The following is a 17984-nucleotide window of genomic DNA, read 5'->3' as shown; positions in this document are numbered from 1 at the left end:
GCTGGCAATCCCCACCCACGTGTGTCTCATAAATCCACTGATGAGCTTGACGACTCTCGATGAAAACAGACCCCTTATCCCACCTGTTACTCAAAAAACAATTGATGCTTCTGTACATTATCATCTCCCTGTTCCCAATTGCCACTTTAAGTTGATAACCTTCAGAAACCCACAGTGCTTTCAAAAAGTATTCACACGCCTTGACTTTTTCACATGTTGTTGTGCAACAGCCAGAATTTAAAATGGATTATATATAATTTTTTCTCACCACTCTACAGAAAATACCCCGTAATGGCTGGCCGTTGGTCTTGTCTGCGAGGCTCTGTGGAGGGAGTGCGGTGGTGCCGGCCGCTCCGAAAACGGGCTCGGACCTAACCTACTGTCTCCCCCCAACCTATCGCCTTTGCCTGTATTTGTCCATACCCACTCCCTTAGATTGCAACAAGAAAACAACAAAATTTATCCCCTTTTTATATGTATCCATATATTTTTTGAAATAATTGCTTGTCCCTTACCCCCTCACTGTCTTTGACCGGCTCGCCTATCCTGTCCGTCTACTCCCAACCTCCATGATCCTTTTTGAAGGGGAATTAGGGAGAGACTAGTGACCTTCCTCGAGGCCCTACAAAGCCTCAGAACAACCTCCTCACAATTCAGCAATCTTTCCCAAGGTGGGTCCAGCAGCCTGCGGAAAGTGAAAGGATGGATGGTGCGAAGGGGTACACGTTTCCTCACTATCCTAGCATTTATTAACTTTAAACTACCTCGGGGCTTTTCAAAACGCCTGTCACTTTAAGTAATTGGTTATAGAAACCATGATTCCCGTCGCCTGTGTTGGTGTCCCGTTATAAATTTGGGCCAAGCTGTCAAATTTTCACTCATGCCCTTGCACAATTTCATGGCTGGGCAGCGTGGCTCACATGGCAGGGATTTCCCTCCTGCCGGACTCTAACGACGGCACCCCCAGGCCCTGAGGCTTTCTCCGGGCCTACCTACTGCCTATGAACGTGGTAGGGTTGCCCTTCCCGGCATTGCCCACCCCCTCCGATGCCCACGTGGCATTTTGGCGCTACGGGTCCCATTCCGCGGGTCGCCCTTGCCCACTACACTATCCCGGTCCCATGGACGCTTGGCCGACTCTGGCCAACTTTTCTGTGCCCGGGGTGCCTTCGACTCAAAACTCACCTTTCCAATCCACGCTCCCAGCTGGTCCATGGACTCTTGTACCCCTCTAAATGGGTTTCGTGCCATCTCTCAACACCAACAACAAAACGACCTCCTTTTGATAAGTTGAACAAACATTACACTGACCCTGGGATCCCCTGAGATGGGATTCACTCCTCCCCCTACTCATTCATTCACACTATACATTCTGCATTCACTCCATTCACACATTCATGCCCACTGTCCCACATTCACTCATTATATACATTTTTCATTTCACACCAACACTCCACACTGCCATTCTGCAAACTAAATTCCACTAACTCGTGCCCCTTGTCATCCCTCAAACGAGTGCACGTTCCATTTAATCGACGTAGCTAAGCTACGTCCCCACAACACATTCCTGGTCTGTCCATGTCTCCCAAAGTCCATTTTCCATTCTCAATCTAAATGTACTTTCTCACCAATTAGTCCACGAGCCCTCATGAGATGGCTCATGCCCCCATGAGACCGTTCTAACTAACCTAAACCCTTCCCACTAACTGGTGCTCCTTTGCCCAAACAGGATGCTTACCAAATCCTGCGAGGCCGTGTACTTGGAGCGAGGATTTCAAAAAAATTTTTGCACCGCCAAGTCCCTCGTTCATTCCTTCCATCAGGCAATAATCGAGGCCTTGTGGTAGCGCCGTCAAGCACTCGCCTTTGAGGGATTTCCCATGCGAGCCAACGTGTGCAGCACACCTGCAACTCTCGCTGGGAAATCCCCGGTGACGTCACTCACCTACAGAATCTGTACGGCTTGCCGTGCAGGCCAGCCCAAGCGTGTCATCCCGGGGGCTCGCTCCGCGCGTTCTGTGAACAGCACACACGGCGCGCAACGATGCCTCGCACACGCGCTTGCATGGGGACCCGTTTGCCGAATTCAAACACTCGCCGCCATTTTAGCCGTCCACAAGGCATTGTTGAATCTCACGCGGAGCGTTTCCGCGCCGGGTTCCCACCACGAAGACGCGCGGCGCGTGAGGGCCACTCGCTAAATGCGAAACGGGCCCCGTACGTGACGTCTCGTGAAACCGGCGCGGTTCCCATAACACTTAATAGCTGCCCATTCGGCTCGCGAGACCAGTCTCCTGTCTGGATCGGTCCATGTTCCAATTCCTCGCATGCACTCACGCACGCCATGACACTCGCATTCTGCACACCTTTTGACACACATTTCGACACACCCGCACACACTCTGGGACAATCACATTGGGGACAAACACATTGGGGGTGGGAGTCCTCACAAGGGATCCCGAAGCCTCCACCCCCAAACTCTGCATGGACCCGTTTGCATCACTCACCCGCTCGACCTCGTTTGGACCGACCGGACCCACCTGGCCGCAGTCCACTTCAAGGGAACCTCCCATCTCCCTCTGTTCCTGAAGGAGGCTATCCTGATGCTCATACCGGGTCCCAATACATTCTACCAGCTCAACCCCATTGTCCCTCATTATCTTTACGTGTGTGTGTGTCCGTCTATTTCCTGTCGTTTCTCCTCTCCTTCTTCTAATCCCCATGTCTCTGTTTTCATTTCCGTTGTCTCTTTTACATTTTTAAATTTCAATTTACCTAAATACCCACGTTGTCCAAACTACCAAGGAAATTCACCGTCGGCAGGATCTGCGCGATCCGGGCCGTTGCCGAGCGGAGAGTTCCAGAATCCTGCCGGGCCGATCTTACGATTACGGCAGCAATGAGGGACATTGAGGGACGGGCTGGGACATTCAACAAGAGGGGATTTATTTACAATGGGGGGGGGGGAAGGGAACACACAAAGAGCAGAGTCATCCGAATAAGAAATGTACCAAATGTACAAGCAAAAGCACTTAACGATCCTACTTATAGACCGGGCCCACGGACACACACACACGCACGCACAAATACCCAGAAATGGACCCCGTTGGGTCTTTATTGAAGGTTTCCAGCTCGAGGGAAGATGAGCTGGAAATCAGAGCGATCTTGGACCTGTCCACCTCGTGTGGTCTTCGACGTGCTGGACCGGCGGGACTCGAACCCGCAACCACTATGCCACTCCAAGTACCAGGGAAGGAGGATGAAGGGCGGACGCCAACCAGCATGCGGTCGGACAAGGCAGCGAGCGCCAGCAGGCAAGGCCAGAAGATCCGTGAAGATCCGGCAAACAAAAACCAACTTCCACTCAGTCGGATCGCGCCGAACAATTATTCACTCCTTCTCCAGAGGGGAGGAGCCGCCTCCTCCGACCCGCTCTCCCTCACTGGACGGTTTTGGCGCGCAAATGAGCTAGTCGCCCCCATGATTGGCCAAAAGGGGCGCCAAGTCCGCTGATTGGACCCGGGGGGGGAGGGGCGTCACGGTGGACCGCTCCTCAAACAGGAAGAGGAGTAACATTGTCCTGCGTTGGCTCTCATTGGCCGACCGAGCAAACTCGCTCGCATCTCTGATTTGTCGAGAGAGGTGCCAAGTCCTTCTGGAACTCCGCCCACCGCGAGCGTTGTGGCGTCAGGATGGAGCGAAGGTGTTGTTATTGTTGTAGGTGATGTAAAAATGTAAAAGAAAACCCTGACCATCAAAATAACTCCGCAGCGCACGAACATTTAATCACTCATGAGGGACAGGGGATGGATTCTAATAACACATTTACTTAACGAAATAACTGAGCTACGGGGAACTGTCTGTTGTGTGCTCATGGCCGCCAGATTCGTTACAATATTACGCACATGTACACACAATAAAATAAACATACACACAGGAACATGTTCGCACACACGCTGTATATTAAAATGGCAGATCGGGGGGGGGGTTCACCTGGTGCACATCAACCCCCCCCTCCTCCGCCCTGACAATTATGTCGCATGATCGTCGTGAGGGAAATCACTGGACAATCGGAAATCGCATTTATTTTGCTTTCACTCGGTGACTAATCCAACCCGCGATACTTTTAGCCGCTGGTTCTGTATTAATCCCTGCGACTCAGTGTTTAGTTCTCGCTCCGAAGAGAAAGAACATTTTCGGGATCATCCTGAGGATCAGAGACGAGAAGACGTTCACCATCCGTGGAGAATCCACCGCTGCCAGCGGGACCGAAGGTCCATCATCATGGACAAATGCGTGGAGTGCACGTCTCACGAGCAAAGTTCGTGTCTGCTTTCGAGCACATTCCACACAGTGTCCCGTTCCACCATTCCACACAGTGTCCCGTTCCACCATTACGTTTCGAGCACATTCCACACAGTGTCCCGTTCCACCATTCCACACAGTGTCCCGTTCCACCATTCCACACAGTGTCCCGTTCCACCATTACGTTTCGAGCACATTCCACACAGTGTCCCTTTCCACCATTCCACACAGTGTCCCTTTCCACCATTCCACACAGTGTCCCGTTCCACCATTACGTTTCGAGCACATTCCACACAGTGTCCAGTTCCACCATTCCACACAGTGTCCCGTTCCACCATTCCACACAGTGTCCAGTTCCACCATTCCACACAGTGTTCAGTTCCACCATTCCACACGTGCCCAGCGCTCACGTTCACACGACTCCGCTGACGTGTGCTCGGGGCGAACACCAACATGTGTCGGAAAGAACAAGCCGTTTCTACCTCACACACTCGTGTCCCGCCCAAACATGGCGTGCACTCGTCTTTCTCGGCCTCCGTCCGAGTTTCGTGCTGGCCGTGTTTCCCGTGCCGTGAAAAACACCATTCGTGCAGCTTCTTAAGAGGTATTTATTCACATTCCTTTTTAATGCAACCGGCAATCTTCCCCAGATCATCGGAAACCCCACATCATGTTGTTCAAGTTCCATGTTCGAGTTACAACGCCAACAGCAGTAGTTCACAAAATAATCGGATTTTCGATCATTATTTGAGAGAAGGTATAAACACCGAGATACTCACGTTCATGAGCCGAGGAATGCGAGATTTGTGAAGGGTGAAATTCATGCGATTCGCCATCTTCGGAAAATTTGCTTCACCTCCAAATAACGACTCACAGCTCACGAAGCTTTTCACCATGGAAACCGTCTCCCGTAGTAACAGAGGCACAAACAGCAACGGTCGTTGATGTTTGAAACGTCCACTTGTTTCCATAGTTACCTGGGAAATGGGGAACAGCATCGACCAATGCACACGTCTCTGGCTCAGGCGGAAGTGTCGCTTCATTTATTGGCACACGTGATGATCACCACATACATTCGATTTCACATACTGTATACATCTATCGAAAATTCCAGCAGAGTGTGTGCGTGTGTGTGTGTGTGTGTGTGTGTGTGTGTGTGTGTGTGTGTGTGTGTGTGTGTGTGTGTGTGTGTGTGTGTCTGTGTGTGTGTCTGTGTGTGTGTCTGTGTGTGTCTGTGTGTGTGTGTCTGTGTGTGTGCCTGTGTGTGTGTGTGTCTGTGTGTGTGTGTCTGTGTGTGTGTGTCTGTGCCTGTGTGTGTGTCTGTCTGTGTGTGTGTCTGTGTCTGTGTGAGTGTCTGTGTGTGCCTGTGTGTGACTGTATCTCTGTGTGTGCCTGTGTCTCTGTGTGTGTGTGTCTGTGTGTGTGTGTCTGTCTCTGTGTGTCTTTGTGTGTGTGTGTGTGTCTGTGTGTGTGTGTCTGTCCCTGTGTGTCTTTGTGTGTGTGTGTGTCTGTGTGTGGGTGTCTGTGTCTTTGTGTGTCTGTGTGTGTGTGTCTGTGTGTGTGTGTCTGTGTGTGTGTGTGTGTGTGTCTGTGTGTGTGTGTCTGTCTGTCTGTGTGTCTGTGTGTCTGTGTGTGTGTGTGTGTGTGTCTGTCTCTGTGTGTCTGTGTCTGTGTGTGTGTGTGTGTGTGTCTGTGTGTGTGTCTGTGTGTGCCTGTCTGTGTGTGTGTGTCTGTGTGTGTGTCTGTCTCTGTGTGTCTGTGTCTGTGTCTGTGTGTGTGTGTGTGTCCACAACCGCTGTTTCTCGACAACCACTCGTCCGATCTTGTTGAAACTTGCCAGGTTTATTGCTGGGGCCCTGTGGATGTGCCTTTTCAAGGTTTGATATCAATCGGACAAGCGGTTCCCAAGTTACGGCCATTTATCTGTCAACCAATGACAAGAAACGGTGCTATGACATCACGAATGACATCACAATTAATGGGGTTTTTTTGCACGATTGACATCACAATTCTTCGTTTGCTCTGACATCACAGTTGGCGCTGGGGACAATTGACGCTGGGAAAAATGTGCCTTTTCAAGGTTTTATGTCGTTCTTCATCCGTTTCAGCTGTTTCCCAAGGTTTGAATTTATTGTTCAAATTATTAATTAATCCCAAGGTTTGGGCGGGAGAGAGAAGGGACGAGAGAGAGGGGGCGTCACAATTCGAGAGAGGAGGGGGGGAAGAGGAGGGGGAAAAGAGGGAGAGGAAGGAGGGGAGAGAGGGGAGAAGATAGGGGGATGAGAGAGGGGAGAAGATAGGGGGACGAGAGAGGGGAGGGAGAGAGGGGCGTCACAATTCGAGAGAGGAGGGGGAAAGAGGAAGGGGGAAGGAGGGGGAGAGGGGGCAAGATAGGGGGACGAGAGAGGGGAGGGAGAGAGGGGCGTCACAATTCGAGAGAGGAGGGGGGAAGGAGGGAGAGAGAGAGGGGCAAGATAGGGGGACGAGAGAGGGAAGGAAGAGAGGGGGGCGTCACAATTCAAGAGAGGGGAGAGAGGAGGGGCGAGAGTGGGGCGAGCGAGAGGGGCGAGAGAGGAGGGGCGAGAGAGGAGGGGCAAGACTAGGGGGGAGCTATGGGGGGGGCGAGAGAGGTGCGTCACAATTCTTATTTGTTTGATATGACGTCACAATTGACGCTGGGGACCTGAGTATGTTTCCCAGGTGTTTCCCAAGTTATGGCCATTTATGATACGGTTGTTCCGATCTAATTGAAAAAATGCCCCAATCCAGTCTTCGTTTACGAGAGTGAAGGAACGAAGCTGCACATACTGGCACGCCTCACCCACGAGAGAGGGGAGAGAGTCGGGGGCGAGAGGGGGGGTGAAAAAATGCCCCAATCCAGGAGTCGTTTACGCACCTACGGGCCCGCACGAGTATTTTAAACCACCCATTGGCCACTGTGGCTAATCCATGTTTTCGTGGGTTGTTTTTTTAACAGTTTTAGACGAATTTTGGGTGATTTCAGCACAGAATTCAACCTTCATTGAGACGGCCACCGTTTTGTATGTTTTGATGACGGGAATCACGCGTGATTTCATCCAAGCTTATATATACTAACTTTCGTAGTTTTAATATGGTGTCTCGTAAAAAAAAAAAAAATCGACCGAAATTACGCATGATTCCCATGATTCTCGTCTCAAAATTTTATTTTAATTTTTTTTGAAATTTTTATTTTTTTTCCCCGGAATGATTCTGCATGATTCGGCGCCACATGCTTCGTTGGGTCAGTGGTTGCCAGGTGAGTTTTGACACAATCAGTTGTCGTACCTGTCGTCGGACGAGTTTGTTTGGATGAGTGAGTTTGATGAGTGACTTTGATTGGTTGGATGAGTGAGTTTGACTGGCATGAGGTTGGTCCAATCCTGGTCCACAACCACCCCCATCCCCCACGACCACCTACTAAAGGCACAACGACCCGACACACACACACACACACACACACACACACACACACACACACACACACACACACACACACACACACACACACACACCATCACCACCACCACCACCACCATCCCTCACAATCACCACCTCCCCTGATGGTCGTTCATTCAACCAATCTCACACGTCAAACTCACTCATCCAACCAATCTGAACAATCCAACTCACTCATCCAACCAACCTCACCCATCAAACTCACACAGATGGTGAGGATCATCCAGATGGTCATTGGCAAACTTCAGACAGGCCTGGACATGCGCTGGCTTGAGCAGAGGGACCTTGCGGCCGCTGCAGGATTTTAATCCATGACGGCGTAGTGTGTTACTGATGGTTTATTTTGATACTGTGGTCCCAGCTCTCTTCAGGTCATTGACCAGGTCCTGCCATGTCGTTCTGGGCTGATCCCTCACCTTTCTCATGATCATTGAGGCTCCACGAGGTGAGATCTTGCATGGAGCCCCAGACCGAGGGAGATTGACTGTTTTCTTGAACTTCTTTCATTTTCTAATAATTGCGCCAACAGTTGTTGCCTTCTCACCAAGCTGCTTGCCTATTGTCCTGTCGCCCATCCCAGCCTTGTGCAAGTCTACAATTTTGTCCCTGATGTCCTTCGACAGCTTTCTGGTCTTGCCCATTGTGGAGAGGTTGGAGTCTGATTGATTGAATGTGGACAGCTGTCTTTTATGCAGATAACAAGTTCAAACAGGTGCAGTTAATACAGGTAATGAGTGGAGAATGGGATGACTTCTTAAAGACAAAACTAACAGGTCTGTGAGAGCCGGAATTCTTACTGGTTGGAAGGTGATCAAATACTTATTTCATGCAATAAAATGCAAATTAATTATTTTAAAATCATACAATGTGATTTTCAGGATTTTTGTTTCAGATTCCGTCTTTCACAGTTGAAGTGTACCGATGATAAAAATTACAAAACCTCAACAACAGAGTTGAAAATGTAATGTGCTGGCACATCTGCAAAAACTTTGATGTCCCAGTTCCAGAAAATTTGTGGGAACAGGAACCAAAAGTAATCACTGAAAACATGGTTGTACTTTCCTCTCACGTACGAACTAATGATCCCATCAAGCATGATCATCGAAAACAAAGTGTTGAACAGATATCTTACTTCGGAACAAAAAAAAATAGAAGAAGGCATTGCTTATTGAGGTGTTCATACCAGTGATTTTGCACTAAACGATGCAGAAATCAAGAAAATGACCAAACACCAAGACCTCAATGATGAAGTGAGAGTATCCTCGGAGCTGAAGAATGTCAAAGTTGTACCCATGATAGCTGGACCTACAGGAATGATGACAAAGAAACTCAGAGATATTAAATGTAGGGGCAAAACCCCTGGGCACTCACCTGGTAGGAGAAGAAAGTAAATACCTATGGATTTTTTTAATGCCATGAACAAACCTTGGTGTATCATGGATGATAAAGGTTGTGGTCAAGTTTCATCGAAATTGCATGTAGTTTCTGAGAAGAAAGAAAATGCATATTTTGGGGGGCAAACCCCCTCTCCCCATCGACCCTCCTGGACGTCAATTTTTTTAATGCCGTGAACAAACTTTTGTACATTATGGGTGGTGAAGATGATTGTCAAGTTTCATTGGAATTGTGTGTATTGTTTGAGAAGAAAGCAAATACCTCTTTCAAGAGGTAACCCACTCCCCCCACCACCTTGCCATAAACTCCCTCTGTGGAACCCATGAGACCAATTTTTCTTTTATGCCATCATGGATGATGAAGGTTGTGGTCAAATTTCATTGAAATTGTATGTGTACTTTCTAAAAAGAAGTTGCAAGTATTTGTGGACGGACAGACGTACGATGCGCAGGATAAGATAACCTCTCACTCTCTCACTCACTCTAAAAACCATCCCTGGGAATATTATAACAAACGAACTACATTTGGAAGCTGTCCGGGGCTCAGTACCGATCCCAAAGATAGCCCTCAGCACAAAACTTACCACGATGCACCCGGAAATGCCCGTGCAATGTCCGAATTGGACAAATCAACACTTTTTGGGGGAGTCACAGTGGCAAATCCAGGGGGGTTTCCTGGTTGCCTGGAAGCCCCAACAAAAAATATTTACCATTATAGTGGAAAACCCAGGGGTTCCCTGGTCACCCAGAACTCCTTCTACAGGATGCCCCACAGAAAACCAGGAAATTTGGTCCAGTTTATTTAAAATAAAACAAAAGCAAACTTAGATGTAGTGTAAAACAAAGATGCACTTTATTTTCAAACAAAACAAAAGCAAACTTGGATGTAGTGTAAAACAAAGATACACTTTATTTATATGTTAGATTATTATTGATATGGTAAAATACAGCAAAATAAATCTCAAAATCTCAAATTTCCTTGTTTTCTGTGGGGCACCCTGTCGGATGTCATATAGTTGTTTGTATGTCAAATAGGCACTACCATCACTCAGGTAGGTCTCACTGGTCATGATATTTAAGATTGAAACTTGAAGTTTATTGAATTCAAGCTATTTTATTTTTAGTTATGCATTTAAATATTACTTTAATTAACTTTTATATATTTTTGCACAATACATGCAGATCAAAGAATATGTGAATGTGCATATATTTGAAAGCTGCAATAAAGTTTTCATAACGTTCATATGATTTAGATTTTCTGTTATTTGGAAACCCCCGACCCAATTCCTGGATTTGCCCCTGAGTCGGAACTGCTGATACTTTCAAATCTGAAGCTAACATCTAGGCCAAAAAACATGGCGGCTTCAGACACCAGTGAGGTTACCCAGGAAATGCCTTCAGACCCCGTTCATGCCGTTCAATGTTTGAGTCCTCGACATTCTCACACCAAGTGCTGCACATGCAAAGATCAGTGCATGTTAAGTTCTTGGCCCTGCAGGGATATCTCTGTGATGAACATTCTGTCTTGCACTGGCACCTTATCATCTCGATAATTGCCTTTGGTGCAGGGAGAATGTCTGTTGTCGGTTTGAGTTGACCACTCGTGTCCTTGTGGAAGCCATTCTTGAATGGATCAAGAAATGTTTGCTGAGAAATTGTTGCTTGACCCCAAACGTATGCCTGGATATGTACCCACATGATATGCTGCCTCAGAGCACCGACAGTTGGTGGTAGCTTATCATTCTCAGCCATGTTCTTACAGAAGAGATGCCACCGAAGTTCAGGGATGCTGGAAATATTGACACCACTTGGACAATAACCTGAACAGACAAAACTTGCTCAAGTTGTGTATTGGTCCTTTGACAGTTCAGCATCCTCACAGAGCATAGCAAAGGCATCGACCATGTCGTCATCGGCCTTCAAGTAGCACTGGAACCACTTTGCCTTTCCATGTCGAGCGAACCGCCCAGTATTATCGGCACCTGTGAATGCATGGAAGGCTGGCAATGCCTGGGTTCTCTCCTCACCAAGGGCCTTCCAGATTGGCTCGATTTTGACAATGCTAGATGCCATTGAGATAGATGTGTGTCTTGGCAGGAGATGATAGTTTGCTATGGCAAGAACCAGAACATCCGTATCAGGTGAGAATATCGTCAGCTCAATATCTCCCGTGTGTTGCTGTGATGCAGCTATTGCTTGCTGGATCATCAACGTATCGGCCTCCTCATGGTTATTCACCTCAAATTGGAGACGCCTGTTGCTCGACCTCCGCCCAGATGCCGAAATGACTACCACCTTTGTTGAATCGCGGTTGTATTCTAGAGTTTTCTCTGCCAAGTACTCCATCAGATCAGCCTTGGTTTGATCATGGTACAGAAATCGACTCATCGTGATGTGTTTGATACAGGTATCATCCTTGACTTCTTGTCAAGCACAAAGCCTTGTCATCGGGGTTTGTGGATGACCGAGTGAATGGTGTGGAGGAGTTTGATGACTCCAGACATACTTCGGGAATTTCTCTCTTTCGACCTGGTCCTTTGGCGATATGCGACCCTGATGATAGTGCCTGATCATAACGAACCCTGGCACAACGAATTTGGTCCTTGTTAGTTGCGTTGGAATAGCATGTTCATCTGTGTTGGAATAGCATGTTCATCTGTGAATAACATCTGCGTCTCACAGCGGCTACGGAGATATTGCCACTCACATGAAAACGAACAACCACGTGAAAAACGCGAACGCTGTCAAAAGCACGCCCTTAATGAAAATGTTTTTGCCGAAAACACAGACAGCGTCGGCAATAAACGCTGAAGTCCTGTTCCAAGGATTTGTTGTAGAACACAACTTGTCACGAGCCGTTAACGATCACTTTTCAAAACTGGCGACACGAATGTTTCCAGACAGCGAGATTGCGAAACAGTACTCGTGCGGGCGGACCAAGGCGACACACATTGCGTACAGCATCGCTTCACATAGTGTAAACTGTGTGAAAGAGGAAGTTAGAAAGAGGAAGATTCTATGGTAAATATGTCGTTTTTATTGAGGAAATTGTGTGGTCTAAACTCGAAATGCAGGATAATGCACTATTTTGCCATTTTTGTTACTTGTTTCAAAAATGTCATGTATTGAAGTGCCAGTGTCATAACGATGTTGCCACCACAAAAGCAACAACAATATCTTCATTTTACTTCATCATTGACACTCACAGACAGACCTGGATTCGTTTGTGAAGTACGACGTGTTGTCTTTTGATTGAACCCGAGAACGAAGCGACAGGTGGGCACGCCTAATGGGGTACTGTTTTATAAATTACCAAATACAGTACGATGGAACTGAAATGGCTTGCATGAGGACGATTGTACAACAACAACAACAACAACAACAACAACAACAACAACAACAACAACAGACTTCAGATTGTGCCAAATGTTGCCATCTATCTACATTCCAACATAACGGGCATATCTCCCACACATAACTTTATTTACCAATGATTAGAAGCATCAAGAGTAATCTTTGGTTTCCTGTCTGATATGCTCTTGGTAACTTGGGGGTATTCAGTTAACAAGTTTCTTGTAGAGATCAATAGTAATATTTAGTTACCTGGGTCTACCCTTCCAGCAGGACAGTCTAGCTTATGCTGTCCTGTGAGGTCCACTTTATCAACAACAGCACCAACAATAAGAAAAGGCCAGACCGTGCCGGTGCAGTGTCCTGCGATGACAAGACGCAACACTCTCCCATCAGATGATTTGGTGGAGTCCATGGGACAGTTAGGAATCTTTCATCATCGCTCTCTCCGGCAAAGAACAGCATCAGGAACTGTCAACTGAAATGGCCTTTATGAAGTCCACAAACTATGTTCCCATTGACATCACCGATGGAAACGGTTCGAAAATGTCACATGGATCGATAAACTTGCCTAATCGTCGTTCTTCAGATGGACTCGTCAGCAATCTTACACCATTTTCCTCCCAGCGACGATACCTGCCAGAGCGAAGAGGATCAGCTACTCTTCCCTCAGAACAAGGAAACCTCTTTCGACCAAATCTGCTTCTCCCTATTCGATCAAAATATGACGAAAAGGTGCCAATGCATGCCGGATTGATCTCAGGATCATCAAATCATCTTACATTTGCTTCTGGGTGTCAATCACCAGAACGCTCCAAAGATCTGAGGCCAAACAAGAAGCTTCCACGTCGCCATTCCACGCAGTTGGAGCAAATGAGAAAGATGTTTGGGCGAGAAACTCTGCCAGGAAAGTGAGAGTGGTTGGGAAATTTCCACACTGGCAAGAGATCAGGTCTGGTGCAAAGATGGTTCACAAACATGGCGATGTTGGCAGCTGGGAGTGCTTGGTTCCAATGGACGTGGAATTTGTTTCGATGAGAACGTGTTCTGTTGGATTATGTGTTACTAATCATTATATTGTAAGTTGATAGGATGCTCAGACGTATAACTCGCTCAACTGTAAGCTGGCTTGTCTTTGTTGGACTCCTGACCTGACAATAAACCCTCATCATGGTGTTTTGCTTGATGTGCTTTGCGTCAACGAGTGCACCATCTCACGAAGGGGCGATGTTGAGATCCGATTGTCTCATCTGCCAGCATTTGCTGGTGGACACGAAAGATCTCACGATGCCTTTTGAAACGAGTGGGCCATCGTGTGGCGGGTGCTATGCTGGCCGAATTCCTCATTTCTCTGTAACCCTGCAACGGACTGGTGACCTGTTCCGGTTTGGTCTGCCACTTCGGTGGACCTAATCCTGTGGAAATGGAGTATGGTCATGGATGGATACATCGTTGTCTCGTTCAATGTCCACATCTTTGTTCGCAACACAAAATTATTATCATTGTTTCCTCTTTTCTATCGTCTGTGGAACCAACTTCTTGGTCTGTTCAGTCCCATTCCTCCCTCCAGGGCTTCAAGGCAGCTGTTCACCACGACCTCAGGTCATCCCCCAAAACATTCTCATGATCTTTTCTACCACAAATGACTCCATTCCCAAGCACTCCCATTTTCCAGGTGATTGTGATTTTTTTCCCCCTCTCCCACACCCCCTTTTCGTTTGTTTGTTGTCAGTTGGTTTGTTCCTTTAATGTTTCATCCCTGCTATCCCCTTCCTCTTCTCGCTGCGTTTCGTTTGGCTTGTGTGTATCTTGTTCACCCCATCTGTCCTCCCTCTCTACATGATCTCACTCTCACTTCGACTCTGCTGTTAGTGTTTCCCCCTTTCTATTTTGTTCCCATTCCATTCTGCTCTTGTTCTTCCATGGGCCTCAATCATGTCTGATGAACATCTCAAATAACCTGAAATCCCTACAACATTGTTGTACCATGCCTGGTATTATTTTTCAATTAACAGCCAAAATAAAATTGTTTTTATATTGTCATGCTAATTGGAATATATGAAGGCTGGAATATATTCCTGGAATATGTAAATGCTGGAAGATATTAACTCCTTTGACTCACAAGACTCTAAAATTCACCAGACGCCTCAAGGAAGAGGCGTAGGCATGTTCCGAAGACATTTCATGAACAGGGTTCAAGGATTGTGTTTTGATTTGTTCATGAATGTGTTTAAGGTTCAGTTAATTGATCGATGCACCATAAAATATACAAGAAGCAATCGAAAAGTTTCAGAACCAGGAATAATTGGAAACACGCCGATGATAAAACAACCAACAAGAGCCCTTTGAAACATGCTGCGTATGAGTCTGTGCTCTCGTATTTATGAAATGCATCTTGGAAACCATTCGGGGACATGTTTGGCTTTCAGGACATAAACACCTGTCATTCTAACTGGTAGCACCTTGCATTTTCAATGCAACAAAAACATCATTCTGCGAGGATGCAAGCGTCTTCATAAGAAAGGCCTTTGAACCATTTAGTACGTCACTGGAAGATTTACCAAGTAGATAATGTCACAGCAACTCCATTTTAGTTTTGTATTCATCATAAACTGAGATCACATGTATTTTTGAGATCAGTTAAACCAAAACAAAAAATCCATAAAAAACAAACATACATACAGTGTGTGGGCTTTATCATGTATCCGTTAGGGGGGTCCTCGTGTGCAAAAAATGTACCCTAAGTTACCAACTGGAATTTTGAAGTTGACCACTTCCCTTAACAGAAAAACTTGGTTACCATTTCCATAACCCGGCAATAAGTGCGAAAATGGTGCCTCTTTTGGGGGTTCTGATGGAAATTGTCCGCCCAATTATTAGGGGTAGTGGAAATGAAAACGACTGTTACTTTGCAGTCTTACACCATCGAAACACAAACGACTGCTCAAAATGTCGGTCTTCAGATCCTCTTTCATATGATATGCAAATTAGGGTCATTGGTTGAAGAATCAGGTCACTAGAGGTCAAAAGGTCACGAAAATCTGCGTCAAGTGAAAATCTGACCTATCTCTGAAAGATGCCCCACAGAACATGCAACATCCATATTTTACCCTCTCTGAGGGTCTATCCCATCACCATTGGTGCCAAGGAACACAATCATATGAATAAAGTACAATTTGTTGTAATAAAATGAAAAGAGCACAGAATGGAAAGCGGTCGACTTTCAATCTGATCACTTTTTGGCCACCGCTTTAACGATTAAACGAACAATGGGACATTTCAAAGCGGTTGGAGCAGACCTTGCATTGGAACAGACTATCAACAGAGCCCAGAAAAGTGCATCAATAATAATTGGTAGTTCAAGAAAGAAGAAGTTTGTTGCCAAGTGGGAACTGATATATCATGACTCATGAGATGCTTGCCATCACAAACCTTCACAGAGAACTTGCTGGTGTCGGTAGTTCCTCCTATGAGTTAGAAGTCAACAGGTCATTCAGCAAAGCAGCAACCGAGTTTGAGGAGGCCAACATTCAAGCCATATTAAATGTCATTGAGAAGAATGAGAATCCCTTCCTCACTCCCCCAAAAGAGAAAATGCTCCACAATACCTTCACCAAGGAAGTCATGTCAGAAGATATCAGAGAACAGTTGCTCACTGTGGAGAGAATCGGCAACGATACCTACGAGAAACTTCGTAGAGAAAGGCGCATAGAGAAGATCGTTCGACTGTCAGACATGATTCATCGCACCAACCTTAAAACCTTCGCTGAAATCCACAAGAATTCATTCCCACACAAATGAAAAAGCAAAACTCAACAAGCGAGAACATGCACAGATGAAACGTACACGAGAGATTGCAAAGAAACGAGGACGGACTATGGAGGAACTCCTGCAGTACGATGTATGTACAACGTCTCCTCTCTTCGATGACGAAGGCCGAATGACCGAGCCAATTAAAAGTGAAATTGTCTGTGAATTGAAGCTCATCTCAGCGACCAGGACCCAAGAACACTGAGACCTGATGACTCAATGGGAACATGCTGTATAATTGATGTAATGGCAAACAGATGTGATGTGATCAGATTTTCACACGACCCAAATTTTCGTTAACTTTTGACCTCTCGTGACGTGATTCTTGAACCAATGAACCTACTTTGCATATCATATGAAAGAGGGTCTCAAAACCGAAATTTTGAGGGGTAGTTTGTGTTTCTCGGGTGGAAGACTGCAAAGTAACAGTCGTTTTCATTTCCACTACCCCTAATAATTGGCCCAACAATTTCCATCAGAACCCCCAAAAGAGGCACCATTTTCGCACTTGTTGCTGGGTTATGGAAATGGTAACCAAGTTTTTCTGTTTAGGGAAGTGGTCAACTTCAAAATTCCAGTGGGTAACTTAGGGTACATTTTTTGCACACGAGGACCTCCCAAGCTGATGCACTATTATTTGTGTACAAATTTGAGGCCGATAGAAGAGCGAGATGACAGAGAGAGAAGACAATGCACCGGCAGGGGCCAACGGGACAACACTGCCGAGACAACACTGGAACAAGGCAAATAATTATCAGGAGGAGGCAAGAGAAGGAAACGTACCAACCTCATGCAAGTAGATTGGGATAGGTAGCTGATGGTCATTGAGGATAAACAAGGCCTCGGGTGGTGATTGAGGACAACCCAAGATCATGGTGCACTCTCTACTTGAAGCCCTGCAGGGAAAAGGGGGATTGGATGGACATACACCTCCATAATAGGTGCTGGTTTCTGCATTACAAGTCAGAAGGGTCAAATTTTCTTTAGTTTAACACGAATTTCGGTCCTGGAACATTGACCAATTACCACTTGAAATTGAGGAAATCATGCAATTACTTTCACAAACTTCACCATTTCAGCCGAGTTTGCATGGCGAGAAAATGGCAAATCCTGATGGATACCTCACTGTACTCTTTGGGATTTATGCATCCAGCTTCTGAAGATGATCATGGGGAAAGTTATGGCGAATTGCGTGGATTGCCCACTGTGGATGGACACCACAACAGTCAAAATCGATTACACTCCTATGAAAATGATTATCGATTCCGGAGCTTCTGTCAATCGACTGGACAAAAACACTTGCCACAGTGTGGTATTGGGAGTTACATGATTTTTAATGAATGCATGATGAACCGGAACTGACGAGGCAGAACAGAGAGTGATGTCACAGACCTGTGGAGTAAGGGCAGCAGGAGATGCAATTAAAAACGGTCGTGCTGAAGAACCTACGTGTGGTCTGACTTTGCGACACATCACACTGGCTATGTCAGTATGGCCATGTGAAGGAGGATGGATGAACTAAGGGAGGAGATTGGTGTGCAGATGAGCTTGATGGGGAGATTAGTGAAATGCTGGCTGAGATGGGCTGGACATTTGGTGCAGATGAGGGAAGAGAAAATGGCAAAGAGAGCATATAGATTTAGGGGA

At 46.5% G+C, this 17984-nt stretch overlaps 1 protein-coding gene and 1 long non-coding RNA gene across 15 annotated transcripts in view; one reads left to right on the top strand and one right to left on the bottom strand.

The window, feature by feature from the left end:
- LOC147027283 (uncharacterized) overlaps positions 1-5523 on the bottom strand; it is a 171395-nt gene extending 165872 nt beyond the window's left edge. For 4 of the 12 annotated variants that reach the window (XR_015058768.1, XR_015058764.1, XR_015058762.1 and 1 more), the window contains exon 1: positions 5085-5523. Coding sequence is in view for 4 of the 12 variants with exons in the window: in XM_085883544.1 (XP_085739670.1) it covers positions 5085-5348 (264 nt within the window). In the remaining 8 variants the exon portion in view is untranslated. The remainder of the gene's footprint in view (positions 1-5084) is intronic. The other 8 variants (XR_015058767.1, XR_015058766.1, XR_015058763.1 and 5 more) reach the window with 5 other exon arrangements.
- LOC147027281 (uncharacterized) overlaps positions 3827-17984 on the top strand; it is a 92034-nt gene continuing 77876 nt past the window's right edge. The window contains exons 1-3 of one of the 3 annotated variants that reach the window (XR_015058781.1): positions 3827-4909; positions 8144-8509; positions 14080-14202. This is a non-coding gene — a long non-coding RNA (uncharacterized LOC147027281). Of the gene's footprint in view, positions 4910-6935; positions 8510-14079; positions 14203-17984 lie in introns of those variants that run through there. The other 2 variants (XR_015058782.1, XR_015058780.1) reach the window with 2 other exon arrangements.

This window comes from Eptatretus burgeri, chromosome 5, assembly GCF_056783735.1.
Source record: "Eptatretus burgeri isolate ZD-2024b chromosome 5, Ebu_testis_v1, whole genome shotgun sequence".
Lineage (NCBI taxonomy): Eukaryota > Metazoa > Chordata > Myxini > Myxiniformes > Myxinidae > Eptatretus > Eptatretus burgeri.
Note: the sequence above shows the minus strand (reverse complement) of the source record. Positions and strands in the feature narration are given on the sequence as shown.